The sequence below is a fragment of the Callorhinus ursinus genome, unplaced genomic scaffold, assembly GCF_003265705.2.
Source record: "Callorhinus ursinus isolate GAN/ISIS: 27379988/994484 unplaced genomic scaffold, GSC_fseal_2.0 scaffold50, whole genome shotgun sequence".
In the NCBI taxonomy this organism is placed as follows: Eukaryota; Metazoa; Chordata; class Mammalia; order Carnivora; family Otariidae; genus Callorhinus; species Callorhinus ursinus.
Genome location: NW_027397112.1, coordinates 4,530,337 through 4,551,645, shown reverse-complemented (window position 1 = coordinate 4,551,645; position 21,309 = coordinate 4,530,337). Strand labels below are relative to the sequence as shown.

Sequence of the window (21,309 nt, the reverse complement as noted above, 5' to 3'; positions counted from 1 at the left end):
CTTTTGATGGCTGCATAATATTCCATTGTGTATATATACCACATCTTCTTTATCCATTCATCTGTCGATGGGCATCTTGGCTCTTTCCACAGTTTGGCTATTGTGGACATTGCTGCTATAAACATTGGGGTACATGTACCCCTTCGGGTCCCTACATTTGTATCTTTGTGGTAAATACCCAGTAGTGCAATTGCTGGGAGCTTGATATTATTTTTAATGTGTGAATATTGTATATTTTGTTTGGATGTATCCTAATGTCTATGAAAATTCTCAGTATTCTTTCTGGAAAATTCTTGCAGTATTCTTTCTGGTTACTGTTCTGTTTTTGTCATCCTCATTTCCTTCCAAAAACCAACTGAAGCTGATGAGAATGTTAAAACCCAAACAACAGGAGACAGCTAATTTTTTTTACAATTGTAAAATAACTAGAAATAGATGTTAAATATCAGAATAAGATAATTATTGAAATTAAGCACTAAATTTAGTCTTGCATCTCTACCAGTTCTATAAAATAGGTAAACAAGGGAGACTATATAATTCTCTTTATTCATCTTATTAAAAATGAAGGTTTCCTTAGAAGAGTCAAATATTTTTTCTGCCAGTAAATCTTAAAATGGATTTTTAAAAATTACTACCATTTAATGGGCTTGGCAGGAGATATATATACACACATATATATATAACAGTTTAAGAACAAACATCATTTCAATCCTTTTAATAGGCTCAATGGAATAAAATAAAATAAATAAAATATCTTTGACTATAGCTTTACAATCATTCCGATTCATGAATGAATGAATTCAATAAAAAATGAATATTTTTTATCTGCCTTCTGTTAAGAAAATACTATAGAACATTAACTATTCTTTTATTTTAAGTTTTTATTTTAATTCCAGTTAGTTACATACAGTGTTATATTAGTTTCCAGAGTACAATATAGTAATTCAACAGTTCCATACACTACCTTGTGCTCATTAAGGAGTGCACTTAGGTTAGGGGAATGCACTTAAGTTAGGGGAAATGATAAAGTACAGAACTGTGAGGTAGATCAAATTTATCAACAGTTGCCCCAAATTCTCAGTAGTGCTTGGTTTCTCCCAGCAGTGCTTTGTAGCAACACACTTTTCTTCCCTTACCAATCACACCTCCAAAGCAATTTATTAACACTAAGTGCCAAGCAATTAAAGAGCACAGCACGCCACATCTTCCATGCAGTCTTATATTTTAGGAAAAGGGACTTAAACACAGACATCAACCTTATTCAGTTTTGCAATCTTAATTTCAGAACTTATCAGCATTGAATAACTTCTAAATTTTATACCTGTTCCAACATTGGGCAAAGATTTTATTAATGGGCTGCATGGTTAAGGCCAGTCACACAGTAGGTAATATTGCTCATCTTTACTAAAAACATGAAAAATCCAATTAAAGTGTAGAAAGGCATTGAAATCATGCATAAAATAAAACTGGGTTTTTCAAATTCAACTGATGATAGGAAGTTGAGTAAAAGTAATGAGATCTAAAAGAAAAAATAGCCAGAGGTATTATAATTTTCTCATATATATATTTCTCATAATATTTTAAGCTATTTTCTATGAAGAATCTGTTTTCCTAGGAGATATTCTCATTTTCAGTTTTCACCTTATATATAGCAATATTGTTAGGATTTCCTCTTTAGGAAGCATGAAACTATCATTACAACTGAAACACAGGATTATAATAAAGTCTGACATATACATCTAAAAGGTTTTGTACTGGGAGCCTGGGTGGCTCAGTTGGTTAAGCGACTACCTTCGGCTCAGGTCATGATCCTGGAGTCCCGGGATCGAGTCCCACATCGGGCTCCCTGCTCGGCAGGGAGTCTGCTTCTCCCTCTGACCCTCCCCCCTCTCATGTGCTCTCTCTCTCTCATTCTCTCTCTCTCAAATAAATAAATAAAATCTTTAAAAAAAATAAATAAAAGGTTTTGTACTATCTGATATGGATGGAGAGCAACAAAAAAAGAAGGGATGTAACATTATTTTATCACCCAGAATCCTCAAATGCCTTCACCATCAGGATAAACTTAAGAATTAACTGGCGATATGACTTGGGAACTTAAAGGACAAAATAAATATTGAGGTGGGTATTTATGGCCATATTTAAGCAACAGGAGAAATACAAAGAATTATCCATTTTGATACTAATGTACGAAAACTGAAAGGTTTAAAACGTCCTCAGAGGAGTGAATAAGTCATGGGGATAAAAGGCACAGCCTAAGAAATAGAGTAAATGACATTGTAATAGCATTGTATGGTGACAGATGGTAGCTACACTTGTGGTGAGCATAGCATAATGTATACTTGTGGAATCACCATGTTGTACACCTGAAACTAATGGAACACTGTGTGTCAACTATGCTAAAAAAAAAAATCCTCAGAGAAAAATAATAGAGATAGCACAGCACTGTACGTAGCAGCCCATATTCCCACCCAGACTACTTTGGCAGTTTCCTAAGCGGACTCCCTGGCTCTGGTTCTCCTTCCATTACAAATCCAGGGGACATTGTGAAGAATGGTTTGGTTTGGTTTGAATAAGAATCACTTTCTTTTACATATTCCATTGAATGTAAGCCCTCTGATTGCAAAGACTGTTTTGTTCAAGCAAAGTGGCATATAACAGAGAAATGCAATAAATATCGATGAATGAATATTGGGAAGGCAAAGAGCAAGGAGGATTTCTCCTTATTATGTTTTTTATTCATCAAACAATCAAAAAAGATACATATTAAGGGTCCAATTTATGCAAAACACTTTGTTAAGTGGGGGACTGTAGTTACTGTAGTTGTAAGAAAAGAGGAGAAAGAGAAGAGCATAGAAGCTCCTATTGAGCATCTATGGAGCATTTACTGTTTGCCAAGTACCTGGATGAACTATTTACTAGCAATCTGTTAATGTGCTTTGAAAAACTCAATCTTAACCCTTTAGAGTACTATGGTTATTATACATATTTTCTGAGGTTCAGATAACTGAAGTAACTTGCCCAGTGACTTCTAACTATTCTGTGCTAGATCAAGGATTCAAATTGGGGGCCATCTGACTCCAGAGCCCAAACTCTTAACCACTGTACTTTTCGTTGTATGAGTCAATTGTCCATACATCAAGTCAATGTACAATGTGTTGGGTGTCAAGACACTTATGAAACAATACAACAAAAAAGCATATAAATAATGTTTCCTCCACAAGAACAAGAAACATTTTCTGAAGGAAAAAGCAACATAAACTGAAATAATCTTAGGGTTCATTAGTTTATTTTACAACCTTGTATCAGAATCTCCTTGAAGATTTATTGCCCGTATCATTTATAATGATTAAAGGATTTGCTTTAAAATATAGAGTAATATATCTTAAGTTTTAGAAAACTGAAGTTAAACTTTCTAATTCTATAAAAGCAAAGAAATAACTCATCTTTGACCACCCTACCTCCTTCCTCCTATTCCCTTTCTTTCCATTATCTTACTGCACTAATTACCTCATCTATCTTGTCCCAAACATCAGGAAAATAAAAAAGAATCCTCCCATTAAATCTTCCCTCTGGCAAACAATAGCAACAACAGTACATTTTAAGGAGTTGTAAAACACTTCCTGTTTCTACTTCCCCATTTTATATTTACTCCTCCATCTGCTATAAATTGGATTCTACATTCACTGCTTTACAAAACCAGTTTTACAAGTTAGTGGTGGCCTTCTATATGTAGAAATACGGAGGAATAGATATCCTAAAAAGACCTTACCCACACCATTTGAAACAAATGTCCTTCAAATACACTGCTAGTCTCAGAAAAACGGTGAGGGAATTCAAGGGCAAAAACAAAGTCTGAAACCTGACTTGGGACCTTTAAGTAAACAGTAAATCTGAAAGACCTGGGAACAAATGCTTATTCCAGTTCGGGGATGGACAGGCAAAGACTTCGGCCCTCCATAAGGTCCTTCCTTCCAATAGAATAAAGAGTAACCCTCTTTATGAGTATTCTTTGCAAATCCCATATTAAGGCATGATACTCTAAGATGGCTTATGCAATCCTATGTGGGTTGTACATCTTGTGAAAGTAACTGAAAATTCTTTTAGGATAAAGACATCCCCAATTTGATATTTTGAGAGTTCCATACTTAAAGGTCAACTAAATATGTGCTTACAGTTAAAAAAAAAAAAAAAAAGGAAAGAAAGCCAAACATATAAAGCAATCAGCCATAATAAGGGTGACAGGAGGGGAAAAAAAAAAACACATACACACATATTAAAACCATCTGTAGACTATTAGAATTGTCAAATAACAAGCAAATATTATTTTCAATTCAATGTATACGGAAATCAAACCTGGAATAAGAACACAAGCAAGTAACAAAAGACAATGAGGAATAATTGGACATGTTGAAAGAGAACCAATTAGAGTTTTAGAAAACAAAGTTGAAATTTTTAAAAGTCAGTCAAAGATCAGAAATAAATCGGAAAGAGCTGAATACGAAATAAGTGAATTAGACAGAAAGTCTGAAGCATTTCCCAGAGTGCAGCAAGGACAAGGACATGGAAAATTTGCACAAAATGCTAAGAGATGTGGAGAACGACTGAGAATAACACTAACACTATCTCAGTAGACTCCAGGGAGCAAACAATAAATATTTCATTTTTACTTTCTTAAGAGAGGTAATATTTGAAGAGATACTGGCTGAGAATTTCCCTGAACTGATAAAAGAATTCATGGATTCAGGCAGCACAATTCATTTTTAAAAAGATAAATAAAAAGAAATCCACACCTAGAAACACTGTAATGAAATTAAAGATGCTAATCAAAGACCTTAAGGGCAGTCAAAGATGGATCTTCTACAAAGGCGTAGCAAAAGAACTGACAGCAGACATCTCAATAGCAAAAATGCCAGCAAGAGGTTAAGTATATTTATGTGATAAAAGAAGATAACTGCCAACCAAGAAATGCATATGCAGTCACATTAGCTTTTTTTAATAGCTCTCTATGTATAGTTTTATTTATTTGTTTGTTTGTTTATTTGACACAGAGAGACACAGCAAGAGAGGGAACACAAGCAGAGGGAGTTGGAGAGGAAGAAGCAGGCACCCACAGGGAGCCTGACGCAGGGCTCAATTCCAGGACCCCAGGACCATGACCCAAGCCGAAGGCAGGTGCCCAACCAACTGAGCCACCCAGGCACCCCCAGTCAAATTAACTTTTAAGAATGAGAGTGAAAAAAAGAATGGAAAAAAAAAAGGCCCTAATGAGAGAGAGAAAAGACTAAGCTCCAAGTGTGAATGGTGAACAAATAGTGGTCAACAAAAAGTGTCTACAAATCTCTTTTAAATTCCTATTATTATTATTAAAATAATAACAATGTTTATTTGTGAGATTTAGAAAAAGAACAAAACACTAGAGAATAGCATGTAAGTAGGGTAAGCAATTATTGATCATAAAGTCTCCAAACACAGCGTTGGAAGTAATTAGGATATTAACTAATTTTAGGCTTTGTTAAGTTTAATATGGGGGGGTGGAAATCAAGGATATCATGGGCTGAACTGTGTCCCCTTCAAAACTCATATGTTGAAGTTCTAAGCCCAGTAGAACATGACTGTATTTGGAGATAGGGTCTTAAAAGAGGTAATTAAGATTAAAGAGGTCATGGGGTGGGCCCTAATCCAATATGATTATTGTCCTTATAAGAAGAGGAAATTTGGACACAGACACACATGAAAGACCATGTAAAGGCACTGAGAGATGGTGGCCATCTACAAGCCAAGGAGAAAGCCTCAGAAAAACAACTCTGCAGACACCTGGATCTTGGACTTCTACCTCCAGAACAATAAAAAATAAGTCTCTGTTGTTGAAGCCATCCAATTTGTGGTACTTTATTATGGCATTTGCAGCAAACTAATGCAAAGAGTAACCACCAAGGTAATAATATCTGGTTTATGACTTCCAAACCAGAAGAGGATAAAATGTGGAAAAAAAGAGAATAAACAAATTTTTTTAAAAGGTTTTGTTTATTTATTTGACAGAGAGAGACACAGTGTGAGAGGGAACACAAGCAGGGGGAGGGGGAGTGGGAGAGAGAGAAGCAGACTCCCTTCTGAGGAGGGAGCCTGATGTGGGGCTCGATCCCAGGACTCTGGGATCATGACCTGAGCCGAAGGCAGACACTTAACGACTGAGCCACCCAGGTGCCCTGAGAATAAACAAATTTGATTGAATAAAAAACCAAAAGCAAGAAAGACAGGAAGTCACATAATGCATATAAATATATAAAGCCATAAAGTAAATATGATATAAAGCATAAAGTGAATATATAAAAATATAAAGCCATAAAGTAAAATGATATAAACAAATTGAAGTATATTAACAATCACAAGAAATTCATTAAATTAAAAGCATGGATTGTCAGATTGAATTTAAAAACAACAAATAAAATCCAACTATATTCAGTTGACAACAGACACACATTGAAGCATAAGGGACACTGAAAGGCTGAAAGTTAACACATGCAAAAAAGATTTACCAGGCAAGTACTGAATAAAAGACATGTGGTGAACTTTTATTAATATCTGATATATTGACTTTAAGACAAAAAACCATTATTAGAATAAATAGGGTCAACACATAATGATTCCAGACCTGAATGCACCCAATAAAATACAGTTGACCCTTGAAAAACATGATTTTGAACTGTGCAGGTCCATGTATACATGGGTATTTTTCAGTAAATACAGTACTGGAAATGTATCTTCCTTATGATTTTCTTTTTTTTTTTCTTATGGTTTTCTTAATAACATTTTTTTCTCTAGGTTGCTTTGTTGTGAGAATACAGTACATAATATATGTAACATACAAAATATGTGTTAATCAACTGTTTATGTTATTGGTAAGGTTTCCAATCAACAGTATAAATTTTGGAGGAGTCAAAAGTGATATGCATATTTGGGACTGTGTAGAGGGGCGGGGCCCCTAACCCGCATGTTGTTGAAGGGTCACCTGTAGTCTCAAAATATATAAAGCAAAAATTGATTAAATGAATAGATGAAACTGACAAATCTACCTTTTATTGGGAAACATAGGGAAAAAAACCAAATAGATCAAGGACAAATTCCAATAGTTAAGGAGGCATTACCTTGTTAGGACATTTGACTATTGTAGCACAACCACTTATAAAATTGACCTGAGGAATGATATGATTAGGTATTACAGGAAGGACACTTAGAGACTAAGAAGTAATTTAATAGCCTTTAGGATTTCTGCTGGCATACTGAATTCTCCAACTGGTTGTATTTGTGACATTCCTGTCCACACTAAATCCAACCTTTGGATATTATCCACAAAGACCAGCCACTGTGACTATAACAGCCCCAAAGAAGTAAGATGTTGGGTCTCTTTACCCCTAAATCTATCTTGTCCCCAGGATATACAGGAGAAAGGAAAATCCAGAAGAAAATGGAAGAATAAAAAGATAGATTTTGCTCCCTTTCTCACTACTGGTCCCCGGAACTAAGGACATGCATGAAATGGGTTTGGGGACAGAGCTATACACTGCTTATGAGATTAAAGATAGCTGGCCTTTTCAATCCTTAAGGTGAATATTAATTAACTGTTTTAATATCTGAAATGGTCAGAAAGCTATGGTATCTTCTTAAATGTCAACAAGTCATATTGTTTTTTTTTTAATAATTTTTTATTGTTATGTGAATCACCATACATTACATCATTAGTTTTGGATGTAGTGTTCCATGATTCATTGTTTGTGCATAGCACCCGGTGCTCCATGCAGAATGTGCTCTCTTTAATACCCATCACCAGGCTAACCCAACCCCCCACCCCCTCCCCTCTAGAACCCTCAGTTTGTTTTTCAGAGTCCATCGTCTCTAATGGTCCGTCTCCCCCTCCGACTTACTCCCCTTCATTCTTCCCCTCCTGCTATCTTCTTCTTCTCTTTTTTTTCTTAACATATATTGCATTATTTGTTTCAGAAGTACAGATCTGTGATTCATCAGTCTTGTACAATTCACAGCACTCACCATAGCACATACCTCCCCAATGTCTATCACCCAGCTACCCAATCCCTCCCAACCCCCACCACTCCAGCAACCCTCAGTTTGTTTCCTGAGATTAAGAATTCCTCATATCAGTGAGGTCATATGATACATGCCTTTCTCTGATTGACTTATTTCACTCAGCATAACACCCTCCAGTTCTATCCACGTGGTTGCAAATGGCAAGATCTCATTTCTTTTGATGGTTGCATAATATTCCATTGTGTATATATACCACTTCTTCTTTAGCCATTCATCTGTCGATGGACATCTTGGCTCTTTCCACAGTTTGGTTATGGTGGACATTGCTGCTATAAACATTGGGGTGCACGTACCCCTTCGGATCCCTACATTTGTATCTTTGGGGTAAATACCCAGTAGTGCAATTGCTGGATCGTATGGTAGCTCTATTTTCAACTGTTTGAGGAACCTCCATATTGTTTTCCACAGGGGTTGCACCAGCTTGCATTCCCACCAACAGTGTAGGAGGGTTCCCCTTTCTCCACATCCCCGCCAACATCTGTCGTTTCCTGACTTCTTAATTTTAGCCATTCTGACGGGTGTGAGGTGGTATCTCATTGAGGTTTTCATTTGGATTTCCCTGATGCCGAGCGATGTTGAGGACTTTTTCATGTGTCTGTTGGCCATGTGGATGTCTTCTTTGGAAAAATGTCTGTTCATGTCTTCTGCCCATTTCTTGATTGGATTATTTGTTCTTTGGGTGTTGAGTTTGATAAGTTCTGTATAGATTTTGGATACTAGCCCTTTATCTGATATGTCATTTGCAAATATTTTCTCCCATTCTGTCGGTTGTCTTTTGGTTTTGTGGACCATTTCTTTTGCTGTGCAAAAGCTATTTATCTTGATGAAATCCCAGTAGTTCATTTTTGTCCTGGCTTCCCTTGCCTTTGGCGATGTTTGTAGGAAGAAGTTGCTGCGGCTGAGGTCGAAGAGGTTGCTGCCTGTGTTCTCCTTTAGGATTTGGATGGACTCCTGTCTCACGTTTTGGTCTTTCAACCCTTTGGAGTCTATTTTTGTGTGTGGTGTAAGGAAATGGTCCAGTTTCATTCTTCTGCATGTGGCTGTCCAATTTTCCCAACACCATTTGTTGGAGAGACTGTCTTTTTTCCATTGGACATTCTTTCCTGCTTTGTCAAAGATGAGTTGACCATAGAGTTGAGGGTCCATTTCTGGGCTCTCGATTCTGATCCATTGATCTATGTGTCTCTTTTTGTGCCAGTACCATACTGTCTTGATGATGATAGCTTTGTAATAGAGCTGGAAGTGCGGAATTGTGATGCCGCCAGCTTTGCTTTTCTTTTTCAACATTCCTCTGGCTATTCGGGGTCTCTTCTGGTTCCATACAAATGTTAGGATTATTTGTTCCATTTCTTTGAAAAAGGTGGATGGTATTTTGATGGGTATTGCATTGAATGTGTAGATTGCTCTAGGTAGCATTGACATCTTCACAATGTTTGTTCTTCCAACCCATGAGCATGGAACGTTTTTCCATTTCTTTGTGTCTTCTTCAATTTCTTTCATGAGTATTTTATCGTTTTCTGAGTACAGATCCTTTGCCTCTTTGGTTAAATTTATTCCTAGGTATCTTATGGTTTTGGGTACAATTGTAAATGGGATCGACTCCTTGATTTGTCTCTCTTCTGTCTAGTTGTTGGTGTATAGGAATGCCACTGATTTCTGTGCATTGATTTTATAACCTGCTACTTGACTGAATTCCTGTATGAGTTCTAGCCGTTTTGGGGTGGAGTCTTTTGGGTTTTCCACATACAGTATCATATCATCTGCAAAGAGTGAGAGTTTGACTTCCTCTTTGCCGATTTGGATGCCTTTGATTTCTTTTGGTTGTCTGATTGCTGTGGCTAGGGCTTCTAATACTATGTTGAATAGCAGTGGTGAGAGTGGACATCCCTGCCTTGTTCCTGACCTTAGGGGAAAAGCTCTCAGCTTTTCCCCATTGAGAATGATATTCGCTGTAGGTTTTTCATAGATTGCTTTTATGATATTGCGGTATGTACCCTCTATCCCTATACTCTGAAGAGTTTTGATCAAGAAAGGATGCTGTACTTTGTCAAATGCTTTTTCTGCATCTATTGAGAGGATCATATGATTCTTGTTCTTTCTTTTGTTAATGTATTGTATCACGTTGATTGATTTGCGGATGTTGAACCGGCTTTGCAGCCCAGGGATAAATCCCACTTGGTCATGGTGAATAATCCTTTTAATGTACTGTTGGATCCTATTGGCTAGTGTTTTGGTGAGAATTTTTGCATCCATGTTCATCAAGGATATTGGTCTGTAATTCTCCTTTTTGATGGGGTCTTTGTCTGGTTTTGGGATCAAGGTAATGCTGGCCTCGTAAAATGAGTTTGGAAGTTTTCCTTCCATTTCTATTTTTTGGAACAGTTTCAGGAGAATAGGTATGAATTCTTCTTGAAATGTCTGATAGAATTCCCCTGGGAAGCCATCTGGCCCTGGGCTTTTGTTTGCTGGGAGATTTTTGATGACTGGTTCAATTTCCTTAGTGGTTATAGGTCTGTTCAGGTTTTCTATTTCTTCCTGGTTCAATTTTGGTAGTTGATACATCTCTAGGAATGCACCCATTTCTTCCAGGTTATCTAATTTGCTGGCATAGAGTTGCTCATAATATGTTCTTAGAATTGTTTGTATTTCTTTGGTGTTGGTTGTGATCTCTCCTCTTTCATTCATGATTTTGTTGATTTGGGTCATTTCTCTTTTCTTTTTGATAAGTCTGGCCAGGGGTTTATCAATCTTGTTAATACTTTCAAAGAACCAGCTCCTAGTTTCGTTGATCTGTTCTACTGTTCTTTTGGTTTCTAGTTCATTGATTTCTGCTCTGATCTTTATGATTTCTCTTCTCCTGCTGGGTTTAGGCTTTATTTGCTGTTCTTTCTCCAGCTCCTTTAGGTGTAGGGTTAGGTTGTGTATTTGAGACCTTTCTTGTTTCTTGAGAAAGGCTTGTATTGCTATATACTTTCCTCTCAGGACTGCCTTTGCTGTATCCCAAAGATTTTGAACAGTTGTGTTTTCATTTTCATTGGTTTCCATAAATTTTTTTAATTCTTCTTTAATTTCCTGATTGACCCATTCATTCTTTACTAGGATGTGCTTTAGCCTCCATGTATTTGAGTTCTTTCCGACTTTCCTCTTGTGATTGAGTTCTAGTTTCAAAGCATTGTGGTCTGAAAATATGCAGGGAATGATCCCAATCTTTTGGTACCGATTGAGACCTGATTTGTGACCTAGGATGGGATCAATTCTGGAGAATGTTCCATGGGCACTAGAGAAGAATGTGTATTCCGTTGCTTTGGGATGGAATGTTCTGAATATGTCTGTGAAGTCCATTTGGTCCAGTGTTTCATTTAAAGTCTTTATTTCCTTGTTGATCTTTTGCTTAGAGGATCTGTCCATTTCAGTCAGGGGGGTGTTAAAGTCCCCCACTATTATTGTTTGTTGTCAATGTGTTTCTTCGCTTTTGTTATTAATTGCCTTATATAATTGGCTGCTCCCACGTTAGGGGCATAGATATTTACAATTGTTAGATCTTCTTGTTTGATAGATCCTTTATGTAGGATATAGTGTCCTTCTTCATCTCTTATTACAGTCTTTGTTTTAAAATCTAATTTGTCTGATATAAGGATTGCCACCCCAGCTTTCTTTTGGTGTCCATTAGCATGGTAAATGTTTTCCACCCCCTCACTTTCAATCTGGGGGTGTCTTTGGGTCTAAAATGAGTCTCTTGCAGACAGCATATTGATGGGTCTTGTTTTTTAATCCAATCTGATAGCCTGTGTCTTTTGATTGGGCATTTACATTCAGGGTAACTATTGAAAGGTATGAATTTAGTGCCATTGTATTGCCTATAAGGTGACTGTTACTGTATATTGTCTGTGCTCCTTTCTGATCTATGCTGCTTTTAGGCTCTCTTTTTGCTTAGAGGACCTCTTTCAATATTTCTTATAGGGCTGGTTTTGTGTTGCAAAATCCTTTAGTTTTTGTTTGTCCTCGAAGCTTTTTATCTCTCCTTCTATTTTCAATGATACTCTAGCTGGATATAGTATTCTTGGCTGCATATTTTTCTCATTTAGTGCTCTGAAGATTTCATGCCAGTCCTTTCTGGCCTGCCAGTTCTCTGTGGATAGGTCTGTTGCCAATCTAATGTTTCTACCAGTATAGGTTACATATCTCTTCTCCCGTGCTGCTTTCAGGATTTTCTCTTTGTCTCTGAGACTCGTAAGTTTTACTATTCGATGTCGGGGTGTTGACCTATTTTTATGGGTTTTGAGAGGGGTTCTCTGTGCCTCCTGGATTTTGATGCCTGTTTCCTTCCCCACATTAGGGAAGTTCTCTGCTATAATTTGCTCCAATATACCTTCTGCCCCCCTCTCTCTTTCTTCTTCTTCTGGGATCCCAATTATTCTAATGTTGTTTTATGTTATCATATTGCTTATCTCTCGAATTCTGCCCTCGTGATCCTGTAGTTGTTTCTCTCTCTTTTTCTCAGGTTCTTTATTTTCCATCATTTGGTCTTCTATATCGCTGATTCTCTCTTCTGCCTCATTTATCCTGGCAGTTAGTGCCCCCATTTTTGATTGCACTTCATGAATAGCCTTTTTGATTTCGACTTGTTTAGATTTTAGTTCTTTTATTTCTCTGGAAAGGGTTTCCTCTAATAACTTCCATGCTTTTTTCAAGCCCAGCTAGTATCTTTAAAGTCATGATTCTGAACTCTAGGTCCGACATCGTACTAATGTCAGTATTGAGTAGGTCCCTGCCAGATGGTACTACCTCTTGTTCTTTTTGCTGGGGTGATTTTTTTCGTCTTGTCAGTTTGTCCAGAGGAGAACAGATGAATGAGAGAACAGAATGCTAACAGGTTAACAACGTCTCCAGCAAATATACTCTACACAAATCAGAAAGGACCTGAAATCAGGGGACAAGAAAGGGAAAGAAAGAAGAAAAAAAAAAAAAAGGAAAAAGAAAAAGATAAAAACAAAAACAGAAGAAAACAAAACAAAGAAACAGAATATGATCAAATATGATCAGGCTAGTGCATAGATCAGTGCCACACAGTAGCTTTTGGGCATATTTTGGTCTGTTAGAAGAAAGTGCCTGCTAAAATTTTAAAGGAAGAAAGACTTATATATGTACAAAATAAGGGTTGATACAATGAAGGGATGGCAGGTGACTGTAAAGATGAAAATTATAAAAGATTTTATAAATCTTTTTAAACAACTTTAGAAGTTGTTTTTAAAAAGAAAGAAGATTTAAAAAGAAAAAGAAAAAAAAAAGAAAAAAAAAGGGAGAGAATGTGATCAGGCAAGAGACTAGAACAAAGTCATACATTAGTGATTTAGGGTATATTTTGATATGTTAGAAGAAATTTTATCTCAAAATTTTAAAGAGAGAACAACTTATATATATATATGCCAAAAATAAGGGTAACTACTATGAAGGGATAAAAATATGACTCTAAAAATGAAAAATAAAGAATGATTTTTTTAAAAAAGGAATTGATAAGATGTTTTTTTGAAAAAGGGAAAAAGAAAAATTCAAAAAAAAGTTAAAAAAATTAACTTTGAAAAACTAATGAATTATGGTAAAAAAGCCATGAATTCTATGTGCAGTATTCCCCTAGCGCTGGAGTTCTCCCATTCTCCTTGATCGGTAAACTTGGTCTTGGCTTGCTGGCTGTTCGTGCTGATCTTCTGGGGGAAGGGCCTGTTGCTGTGGTTCCCAAATGTCTTTGCCGGAGGCGGAATTGCCCTGCCCTTGTGAGTCCGGGCTAAGCAAGCTGCTCCGGTTTGCTCTCAGGAGCTTTTGTTGCCTGCAAGCTCTCGGTACAGCTTTGGAGGACCAGGGTGAAAATGGTGGCTTCCCAATGTCCGCCCAGAGGAGCTGAGAACTCGGGGCCCCACTCCTCAGTGCGCCCCCAGAGAAAAGCAGTCACTCCCATCTCCCCGGTCTCTGGCCGCACTGTGTGCTCACCCGGCCTGTGATTGAGCGTTTCTATGTCTGGCACCCGACCCTCTGTGGAGTCTCCAAACCCAGCAGATCCCTGCGGTGCGCTTCCACGCCGCTCCTCCCAGGGGAGGAAGGGGAGTGTCCCCAGCTCTGCCGCTTGTTGGGTCCCTGTTGGAGGAGCAGTGGCCCGACTGTGTGGCACTGATCACAGTTTATGGCATCCCCGAGCTGAGAGCCCGCGCCTTGGCTCCGTCTCTGCAGCCGGCTTCCCCGCTCCGATACCTGGGAGCTCTGCCGCACTCAGGCACCCCCTGTCTTTCTGTGACCCCGAGGGTCCTGAGACTACACTGTCCCGCGAGGGTTCCACCCCCCGCTTAGCCACTGGAGCGACGTCCCTCAGCGGAGCCGACTTCTAAAAGTTCCGATTTTGTGCTCCGCGGCTCTAGCACTTGCCAGAAGCGGCCGACGGAGGCCCCCTCCCCTGCCATCTATCCTCCCGAATATCGCCTCGGATTCACTTCTCCGCACGTCCTACCTTCCAGAAAGTGGTCGCTTTTCTGTTCAGAGTGTTGCTACTCTCCTCTTCGATCTCCTGTTGAGTTCGTAGGTGTTCAGAGTGGTTTGATCTCTATTCAGCTGAATTCCTGAGACCAGATGAAATCCAGGTCTCCTACTCCTCCGCCATCTTGCTCCGCCCCAACAAGTCATATTGTTTAATCAAACTTTTTCATGTTTATTTATGTTACTAGTCAATATGGCCACCTATCACACTATTTTTTTTTTTAATAAGTAGAATTATTCAGGAGGAAAACTACACTGAGTAGAGAGGGTTAGGTTTAGGTATGATTCTTTTAAGTTTTCCCCACTCTGTAAAATGAGGGAACTGTCCCAGGTGATCTAGTGTTTGATGATAGATGAGCCATGCCAGGATTTCTGCAGATATTTTGCTCCTTTCCAAAGAAACAGAGATGTAAAAGAAAAACCCCGAAGAACAGATGGAAAATAGGAGAAAGAAAATAAACAATACTGAAACCACAAACATGGTCCAACAATAATGGAAGTACTAAAGAAATTCCATTCTTTTCTAAGTAAAGTATTTACACTTAACTTTGCATTTTTAAAAATAAGCTTTAAAAAAACTTAATACAAACATGCAAACTGCATAGACAGATATTTACAATAAGAAAGCCAAGAGACCAAAAGCCACTATTCTTTCTCCTGTTGCAAAAGATGAATGAAATCACGTATGAAGAATATAAGAGGAACTGAACAACCAACTATGCAAACCACCTGCGAACAATAAGGTCAATAGCAAGGTAAGAGCTGGCTGGTGATGTGTGGGACAGGCAATGGGGAGATAATTAGATCATAAGGCTGTGTAAGGCGATTTTCTTACATATACCTTTTGTTAATGATACAGTGTTAATGAAAGATATTTGTTTTGATTCTATTATTATATTCAGCCTGGTTAAAAAAAAATGATCACTTACAAGAGCAAACATGAGTCCCAGTGAAAAGTTGAGGTCCAAAATCATGAAGTAGTTAAATATATTGAAAGAAGAATCAAGCAATATAACGGAATGTCCACCAGAGCCTGTCCAATCCTGTATGCTGAAGGACATAGGCCTGAAATCCATAACTGAGACCAAGTTTTTTGCTGATAAAGGAACAGAAGGGATATAGAAGGGTTTGAAATGTTATTTAGAAAAGGTACTTCATTTATGCAAATATATTAATTCTTGATAAACTTTAGAAATAGCGTGTTGTAGTAGCAGGTGGGTTTTTTTTTTTTTTGGTCTATATTATTTTATATGGTGAATCTGAGCTTCAATAACTTTCTAACCCAAGTTTAGGTAAGCAGGTCTCAGGACAACTAAGACATTAATACTATCACAATGAATACAATGTCTCTGTGGCTGGAAAACAGGACTCTCCTAAGTATCTGACATCCAGTGTGGGAATGCGTATAGCCAATGGCTCAACATGAAAGGTCTGACTTATTTGTAAAATTGGTTTACTTTTAAAAATGACTATCACTTGAATTTTTAAAGGCCACTTTACAAAAGCATAGTTAAAGCTTTGGAAACATGGTATATCTTATATTTGATGCTCTGTTTAAAAATACAAATTCCAGGGGCGCCTGGGTGGCTCAGTTGTTGGGCATCTGCCTTCGGCTCAGGTCATGATCCCAGGGTCCTGGGATCGAGGACTGCATTGGGCTCCCTGCTCGGTGGGGAGTCTGCTTCTCCATCTTCTGCTCCCCCTGCTTGTGTTCCCTCTCTCACTGTGTCTCTGTCTGTCAAATAAATAAAATCTTAAAAAAAAAATACAAATTCTGTTTGGAATTGTGAAATAACAACATGACGTCAAAAAATAGCACATTTTCACCTCCACAGTTGATTAAGTATGATTCCCTTTAAAAAGGTGAGGCAAGTTCACTGTGTTGAATAGTAAACTTTCTGACCCCTTTGAATGATTAACCATTTAATAGAATCTATAATGAGATTAAAGCAATGACATATTTATGTGTAAACATATTTTTCTTGAAGAGCTATCCTGAGTGCATAAAACAATGAAATTCTAACTACTAAAGTCAGATAAAATCATCTTTCTCCCCCTCTCCTCCCCCTCTTACTTTGCAATCCCTGATGCTGCTCATGCCAACGTAAGGAGAACTGCAGTTTGCAAGGACCAACAGAAATAAGGGTCCATTCAAAGAACCAAAGTCCACCATTAAGACATTCTGAAGTTCAAAGCACATCTGTAAGCTGTCGAAATTGTTACATGTCATACAATCATAGTTATATGTTTTTGAGAAATAGTGAAAAGTTCAGAATGGAAACATACACCTAATTTAAGAAGCAAACAAAGAGAGAAGGAACCATATTTTGTGACCCCTAATAGCGGGTCGCATTCCCAGGAACTGCATGATATCAAAAGAAATTTTATTTTATTTTTTAAAGATTTTATTCATTTATTTGACAGAGAGAGACACAGATAGAGAGGGAACACAAACAGGGGGAGCAGGAGAGGGAGAGGGAGAGGGAGAAGCAGGCTTCCCGTGGAGCAGGGAGCCCAATGCGGGGCTCGATCCCAGGACGCTGGGATCATGACCTGAGCCGAAGGCAGACACTTAACGACTGAGCCACCCACGTGCCCCAAAAGAAATTGTAAAAACCTGAATTTTACAGGCGTCTATTTAGAGAGAATAAGCAGGTTCTCTTTCATATTTTCATCTAGTAATTGTTAAATGAAGACCCATTCTCTTTGGAGCTGCACCGATATTCTTGGAAGCTGCCATTTGTTTTAGTTCCCTACTTCCCAGTAGATGAATTATAGATAACAGCCTCTAAAAATCTAATAGTAATTGAAAAAAATAAAATAAATAAAAAAATAAAAACCTAATAGTAATTGTCTTGAAGCTGTTCCTATGTTCTTGTCCCTAGCTACAAGATATAATTAGAGGAGAGCAAAATCTTTCTTGCATAACTTCTTGACTTCTAGAAATGTTTAAATTAATCTTTAAGGCATGGACAGGTCTTGCTATAAATCTAAGTTGTTTTCCAGACAGGGTAATTGATTACTGTTATAACAATAGACTAAAAAAAAAAAAAAAAAAAAAAAAGGAGTACGGAAATGGCCTTATTTCATACGCAAAAAAATAGAGGTGCCATTATATAAATTTCTTACTGTAAAAATTTCATTCTCTACAACCACGATGCATATACTTGCAAACATCTACCCAATTTCCACAATTTGTCCTTTTTTTATCTACCATAACTAAACACACCTGTTAGGAATTATTTGAAGGCTGAGAATGGTTATTAAAATTGTATATCATCAAAAATTGCACTGTATTCCACAAGAGATAAAACATAAAACAGCCAAGACCCAAAAGGGCACTTCAGAATTTAAAATGAGAGAGAAAACACTACAGAACCGTTAATCATAATTTTAGAGTTGGGGCCATACATTCTCATAAATTTCACACACACCCTCCACACTTTCTTTAGCCAATGTATATCACTGACTCAACAAATTCCCCCAGGAAGATGTGATGTAGGACTAAGGATTTGCATTTGAGGCTTTGCTGGTATGCTAGATTGCTAAGCAAATCCATTGGTTCACTGATTTCAGCAAATATGTATTGGGTACTTAGGTTAAGTGTGAAGAACTATTTAAGACTGAACCAAACAAAGCCCAAATTATGATTCTTTAACAGGTCTATTATTTTTCTCTATCATTTTAAAGTTTTCAGTGTCCTTTTGGATCTTGGCTCTTTTAATGTTCTATGTCTTGGGGAGCTGGGTATAATTTCTGATTAGACAAGATTCTAGACTAGAAAGATGAGACCAGTAATAAAACAAGTCTATAGTGTGGTATCCAGGTGGTAATAAATGGAAAAATAGATCAGCAGGGAAGGATAGAAAATGATAAATTACATTTAATTTACTAAGGCAAGAAATTTTATCATCTATTTGTTTTTTTCCATTAAAATTTTGAGATTAAACATAAAACTTCTTGAAAAGTTCTTGGTCTTTCATAATAAGTAATAGCAACTATGGACTGAATGCTAACTCTCCCTGCTACAAGAATATAAGCTCCAAAGAGTGGAACTTTTGTCTGTTCTGTTCATGCTGTATCCCCAGCCCCTGAAAGTACCTGGAAGACAAAAAATATTTGTAGAATGAATGAAAAATGTATATGTCAGACTCTGTTCTAGGTACTCAGGACACTGATTTAATCCTCACAATAATCATATAATGTAGGTACAATTATATTCCCTATTTTACAGATGAAGACAGTGAAGCAAGGAATGGCTAAGAAACTTGCTAATAAATAGTAAATAGGATTCAAACTCGGGTGGTAGGCTACAGACTTCTTGCCCTTTATCCCTCGCTAAATTGTCTCTTATATAAGTCAGTACCATACTTACAAAAGGCAATGTGCTTCGCTCTGTTTTAATAAGCTCTGTAAAATTAAAAATTCCAAGAAGGGCATTGCTAATAATTCCCATAAGAACAGGAAAACAAGTCATTCTCTTGGTATTACATGCAACTGAAAATCTGTAATCCTTTAAAAAAACACAAATATAAGTTCCAAATTCTTAAAGCAAATATATTTATTGTATAGTTTATAAATTACCATGGTGGAATTAAGGTGAGAAAGAGACTATTAATTTTTCTTTGACACTTCAGCCTTTTTGAATTGTTGAATTGTTATAAGAATACATTATTTTGGTAATACAAATGACTTATTCTATAAATGAAATAGATGAACATTCACTAACATAGAAAGATGTCAAAGATTTAGATCTTATGTGACAGAGAGAATTGTAAGACCCTCTAATACAATTCCAATTCAGAAAATATATTTTCAAATATAAGATGGTTCTATAAATAGTGAGTTTGTGTTTTTATAAAGGAAAAGAGTGTAGAAGACATTTACCAAATGATTAACAGTTAGAAATATAATACGGAAAAATTAAGAAATAAAATTAGAGGGGTGCCTGGGTGGCTCAGTCCATTAAGAGTCTGCCTTCCTCTAGGAGTCCTGGGATCGAGTCCTGTGTCAGGCTCCCTGCTCAGCGGGGAGTCTGCTTCTCCCTCTCTCTCTGTCCATCCCCCTGCTTGTGCTCTCTCTCTTTCAAATAAATAAATAAAGTAAAAAAAAAAAAAGAAAAGAAAGGAAATTAGAGAATTTTACCTTTTATATTATATATTCTTGTAATGTATAATTGACAAACAGAATTGTAAGACACTTAAAACGAACATCATAATGATCTGACATACATATACATTGTGAAGAGATTTCTCCCATCTAGTTAATATATGCATCACCTCACATGTATACATATGTATGTGTGTGCACATGTATGTATATATGAGAACATTTATGTTCTGCTCAGCAAATTTCAATTATACTATACAGTGTTAGCAACTATAGTCTCCATATTATACATTAGTATAATGTATAGATCTTATCAGTATAATGAATAGATCTTATTCATCTTATAGCTGAAAGCTCATATCCTTTTACCAGTTTAACCCTATTTCCCCTACGCCCTAGTCCCTGGCAACCACTTCTCTATTCTCTGTTTCTAGGAGTTTGACTTTTTTTTTTCCCCTACTTATAAGTGATACCATGCAGTATTTGCCTTTCTTTGTCTGGCTTATTTAACCTAGCATAATTCCCTCAAAATCTAGCCATGTTGTTGCAAAACATGGATTGCTTTTACAGCAAATAAAATCACTAATAAAAGATGATCCCTTTGAGAAAAAACATGCTCTTTAAAGGATTAAAATTTCATACCTTACTCAAAAAGGACTCAAGTTACACTGATATAGAACACCTGAGTTGCTTTTCTATAGATCTAAAGTATTAGAAGGTGGCAAAACCCCATTTAAGATAAAATAGTACATGGACACAAACATACCTTCCAGTCACCAGACTTATGATGGCTCCACTGAAGGAAGGATCATCTGAGCCATTTCTATTTTTAAAGTCACCAACTTCTAAAAATATATCCTGACGCTTCAGTGCCTGCACGAAGTCTTCAATATTTGATTCTAATGTAGTCAATGAAGGAAGGCAACATAACAGCAAGAAAATCAAGATCAAAGCTTTAAAATAAGAACGATTTCTTCTCATGTTAAGGAATACCCAGAATAACATGATAAAGACCTTCACTCTCTGAAAATAGGCTGAAATTAATTCTGACATGGAAATCTGGTCTACCATCTTCAGTGTAACAGAATCCTTTCAGAAATATGTTAATATATTTTGTAATTCTTATAAATTACAAATTCTTGTAACTCTTATAAAGGTAAAAGGGTTTATTCCCAAGAGCTAGATTTGCAATTCTCACAGAAATAAAACTTATTAGTGATTTTTATGAACTCTGCCAGAACTCTGTAATGTTTGTAACTACATATACTATATACAAAATACACACCTCATAACCTAGGCTTCTCCTACTAATACAAATCAGTCCTACTCATTATCTAAACTGCTATATCTGGCTAACCTTCCAATGATATATACTGTACTGGTGACCCATTCAAAACATCTTCATGAAATTAAGTTATGAGTTAAGAAATTAAGCCATGAAGTTAATTTAATATTCTCCATTATGTCCATTGTTTTTCTTGATTTGAAAATGTACCCATCAATTTCCTCAATTTGAAAATGAGGCAAGCCACAAACACACACAACTTTCTCCCCCAAGTAGTTTTTTTTTTT

At 36.8% G+C, this 21,309-nt stretch overlaps 1 protein-coding gene across 1 annotated transcript in view; it reads right to left on the bottom strand.

The window, feature by feature from the left end:
• The window catches only part of ABCA10 (ATP binding cassette subfamily A member 10), an 85,194-nt gene that overhangs the window by 13,220 nt on the left and 50,665 nt on the right, over positions 1-21,309 (bottom strand). The window contains 9 exon segments of the mRNA XM_073883142.1: positions 1,424-1,485; positions 10,877-10,879; positions 15,215-15,318; positions 15,320-15,357; positions 15,558-15,610; positions 15,613-15,724; positions 16,703-16,810; positions 19,004-19,173; positions 20,520-20,636. Coding sequence (XP_073739243.1) covers positions 1,424-1,485; positions 10,877-10,879; positions 15,215-15,318; positions 15,320-15,357; positions 15,558-15,610; positions 15,613-15,724; positions 16,703-16,810; positions 19,004-19,173; positions 20,520-20,636 — 767 coding nt within the window.